General features: G+C 46.8%; 1 protein-coding gene across 3 annotated transcripts in view; it reads right to left on the bottom strand.

Moving 5' to 3' along the window:
• The window catches only part of rasgrp4 (RAS guanyl releasing protein 4), an 85950-nt gene extending 83079 nt beyond the window's left edge, over positions 1-2871 (bottom strand). For all 3 annotated transcript variants that reach the window (XM_064975377.1, XM_064975378.1, XM_064975379.1), the window contains exon 1: positions 2388-2871. In XM_064975377.1, coding sequence (XP_064831449.1) covers positions 2388-2434 — 47 coding nt within the window. In that variant the 5' untranslated portion in view covers positions 2435-2871. The remainder of the gene's footprint in view (positions 1-2387) is intronic.
• Positions 2872-4765: the final 1894 nt, after the last annotated feature.

Raw genomic sequence — 4765 nt, 5'->3', positions numbered from 1 at the left:
CTATACTCCCACACCTGTTATATACCTCACCTGGGTGAACTATACTCCCCCACCTGTTATATACCTCACCTGGGTGAACTATACTGCCCCACCACTTATATACCTCACCTGGGTGAACTATACTCCCCCACCTGTTATATACCTCACCTGGGTGAACTATACTCCCCCACCTGTTATATACCTCACCTGGGTGAACTATACTCCCCCACCTGTTATATACCTCACCTGGGTGAACTATACTCCCACACCTGTTATATACCTCACCTGGGTGAACTATACTCCCCCACCTGTTATATACCTCACCTGGGTGAACTATACTCCCACACCTGTTATATACCTCACCTGGGTGAACTATACTCCCCCACCTGTTATATACCTCACCTGGGTGAACTATACTCACCCACCTGTTATATACCTCACCTGGGTGAACTATACTCCCACACCTGTTATATACCTCACCTGGGTGAACTATACTCCCCCACCTGTTATATACCTCACCTGGGTGAACTATACTCCCACACCTGTTATATACCTCACCTGGGTGAACTATACTCCCCCACCTGTTATATACCTCACCTGGGTGAACTGTATTCACATTGCTATACAGCTATACTCACCAGTAGAGGCTGCTGAGGGGAGGACGGCTCACAATAATGTCTGGAACGGAGCGACTGGAATGGCATCAAACAGAAGGAAACCGTGTTTGAGGTACTGATACCAGTCCGCTCCAGCCATTACCACGAGCCCGTCCTCCCCAGTTGAGGTGTCACCAACCTCCTGTGACTCAAAACACAATTAAAATGTTAAAGCCAACTCTCTGTTAGCCTAGAGACTGTCTCTTTGTCTCTCTCTCTCTCTGACTCTCTCTCCAGACCTCCAGACAGACAGACAGACCTCCAGACAGACAGACAGACCTCCAGTCAGACCTCCAGACAGACAGACCTCCAGACAGACAGACCTCCAGACAGACAGACCTCCAGTCAGACCTCCAGACAGACAGACCTCCAGACAGACAGACCTCCAGACAGACAGACCTCCAGACAGACACACCTCCAGTCAGACCTCCAGACAGACAGACCTCCAGACAGACCTCCAGACAGACAGACACACCTCCAGACAGACCTCCAGACAGACCTCCAGACAGACCTCCAGACAGACAGACACACCTCCAGACAGACCTCCAGACAGACCTCCAGACAGACCTCCAGACCTCCAGACAGACCTCCAGACAGACCCCCAGACAGACAGACCTCCAGACAGACAGACAGACCTCCAGACAGACAGACCTCCAGACAGACCTCCAGACAGACCTCCAGACCTCCAGACAGACCTCCAGACAGACCCCCAGACAGACAGACCTCCAGACAGACAGACAGACCTCCAGACAGACAGACAGACCTCCAGACAGACAGACCTCCAGACAGACAGGGCTTGTGTTCACTAGATACAAATGATTTGAGCTGAAACCACACTGGATCATTCTTCTGTGGTATTTAGGTCAAACACACACCATCATCACGCACACACACACATGCACACGCACACACACACACACACACACACACACACACACACACACACACACACACACACACACACACACACACACACACACACACACACACACACACACACACACACACACACACACACACACACACACACACACACACACACACACACACACACACTGTAGCAAGTTCCCCTCACAAGGACACTGTCTGGCTGAGTAGGCATAAGGAAGCTACTAAAAGTCCCCGGGACTGTGAATACATCTTGGTAAAAACACATGATGTAAGATGCAGGGTACTTCTATACTCATGCAGTACTTCAATATCAGCACAGTGACAGCTGTGTGTCTGTCTGCTAGAGAACACGGGTTCCATTAGAACATGTTTCTACTGGTCCAGTGACGGTTGTGTGTCTGTCTGCTAGAGAACACGGGTTCCATTAGAACATGTTTCTACTGGTCTAGTGACGGTTGTGTGTCTGTCTGCTAGAGAACACGGGTTCCATTAGAACATGTTTCTACTGGTCCAGTGACAGCTGTGTGTCTGTCTGCTAGAGAACACGGGTTCCAATAGAACATGTTTCTACTGGTCTAGTGACGGTTGTGTGTCTGTCTGCTAGAGAACAGAAACCTAACGTTCACCTCAGCGTAGAAACTACACACAAACCACAGTGTTTCAGATCCCCACAGAGAGAGAGAGAGTTCACACCAACTACACCCTGCGCCTCTATCCTTTGCAAGCACCAAACCCTGGGTCACCCTCACCTATACACCAACATCACCAATGATATGATTAAGACAATTGTTAAGAAGCAGAGCAGCGAGTGAATCACCTCTCAGTCTGCCCCCTAAGCCATCTCTCCTGGTAGTCTCTTACCTCTTGGCCTTATTCATAGTGATGCGTCTCTCCTCGTCTCTGCTCATCCTTGGCAAGATCACAGGTTCATCCTCTTCTTAGTCCTCCACAGCTGCTCCTATTGCCTCTCTTGCTGACTCTCTGTATCTCTCTCTCTGTCTCTGACAGAGCCTGAATGAAGCGGTTTCTATTGGATCATTGTAACAGTTGAACCTCAGAGAGTTTGTGTCTGCTGCTCTCCTGTAGGACGTTGAACCGGCGCGACACAGAGCTGCTCTCCTGTAGGAGGTTGAACCGGCGCGACACAGAGCTGCTCTCCTGTAGGACGTTGAACCGGCGCGACACAGAGCTGCTCTCCTGTAGGAGGTTGAACCGGTGCGACACAGAGCTCTGCTGCTCTCCTGTTAACATAAACAAGGCTCTCTCAGATGGTGGAACTGGCTCTGTGAGATAGGGGAACTCTCATCAGTATGGGGTGTGTGTGTGTGTGTGAGTGAGTGAGTGACTGTGTGTTTGCGTGTGATGTGTGAAAGGGGGAGGAGGTGGCAGAGAGAGCGAGAGAGAGAGCGAGAGAGAGAGCGAGAGAGAGAGCGAGAGAGAGAGTGAGAGAGAGAGCGAGAGAGAGAGCGAGAGAGAATGCTTACAAATGAGAAAGCAGTGAACCAAATAGAAGCATCAATAGAGGCATCAGCAGGAGGAGAGAGAGACAGTCTACTGACCTCTGTGTTAGCTAGCCTAGAGACAGTCTACTGACTACTGTGTTAGCTAGCCTAGAGACAGTCTACTAACTACTGTGTTAGCTAGCCTAGAGACAGTCTACTGACCTCTGTGTTAGCTAGCCTTGAGACAGTCTACTGACTACTGTGTTAGCTAGCCTGGAGACAGTCTACTAACTACTGTGTTAGCTAGCCTAGAGACAGTCTACTGACTACTGTGTTAGCTAGCCTAGAGACAGTCTACTGACGACTGTGTTAGCTAGCCTAGAGACAGTCTACTAACTACTGTGTTAGCTAGCCTAGAGACAGTCTACTGACTAATGTGTTAGCAAGCCTAGAACCAGTCTACTGACTACTGTGTTAGCTAGCCTAGAGACAGTCTACTGACTACTGTGTTAGCTAGCCTAGAGACAGTCTACTGACTACTGTGTTAGCTAGCCTAGAACCAGTCTACCGACTACTGTGTTAGCAAGCCTAGAGACAGTCTACTGACTGTAGAGAGTTAAAGAGATATATGGTATTAAAACCTGAAGACCAGTTCAAGTTAAACATTTTAATTTTATTATTATTATTATTTTATTATTATTTTTATTTTCACTCTTTTTCAGGGGGACTGACAGTTATTTCATCCAATTTAAAGGTAAAATTTGCAGTTGAAACAATAACAAACCACCCTTGCCTCTGTTTTGGTAAAAATCTGAGGCATGTGCCTGGAGAAATTTCACCACTCTCAAATTCATAGAAAGAGCTATGGATGCAAGGACCATCGATGAGATCAGAGTTATCGTTTTAACCATGTTATGAGGCTATACAGTGTTTGTTTACATTTAAATTGTTTTAAAAACATTGGCGTAAATGGGTTTGACAGTTGAACTAAGCTCGAGGCTGTGCTAGTAAGAGCTAATGCAACAACAGGTGTTTATAGACTAGAGCTACAACAGGTGTTTACAGACTGGAGCTACAACAGGTGTTTACAGACTAGACTAGAGCTACAACAGGTGTTTTACAGACTAGAGCTACAACAGGTGTTTACAGACTAGACTAGAGCTACAACAGGTGTTTTACAGACTATAGCTACAACAGGTGTTTACAGACTAGAGCTACAACAGGTGTTTACAGACTAGACTAGAGCTACAACAGGTGTTTACAGACTAGAGCTACAACAGGTGTTTTACAGACTAGACTACTAGAGCTACAACAGGTGTTTACAGACTAGAGCTACAACAGGTGTTTTACAGACTAGAGCTACAACAGGTGTTTACAGACTAGAGCTACAACAGGTGTTTACAGACTAGAGCTACAACAGGTGTTTTACAGACTAGACTAGAGCTACAAAAGGTGTTTACAGACTAGAGCTACAACAGGTGTTTACAGACTAGAGCTACAACAGGTGTTTACAGACTAGAGCTACAACAGGTGTTTACAGACTAGAGCTACAACAGGTGTTTACAGACTAGAGCTACAACAGGTGTTTACAGACTAGACTAGAGCTACAACAGGTGTTTACAGACTAGAGCTACAACAGGTGTTTTCAGACTAGAGATACAACAGGTGTTTTACAGACTAGAGATACAACAGGTGTTTTACAGACTAGAGCTACAACAGGTGTTTACAGACTAGACTAGAGCTACAACAGGTGTTTACAGACTAGAGCTACAACAGGTGTTTACAGACTAGAGATAC

The sequence above is a fragment of the Oncorhynchus masou genome, chromosome 9, assembly GCF_036934945.1.
Source record: "Oncorhynchus masou masou isolate Uvic2021 chromosome 9, UVic_Omas_1.1, whole genome shotgun sequence".
Taxonomy (NCBI): domain Eukaryota; kingdom Metazoa; phylum Chordata; class Actinopteri; order Salmoniformes; family Salmonidae; genus Oncorhynchus; species Oncorhynchus masou.
The sequence above is the reverse complement of the archived record's forward strand: the minus strand, read 5'-3'. Positions and strand labels throughout refer to the sequence as shown.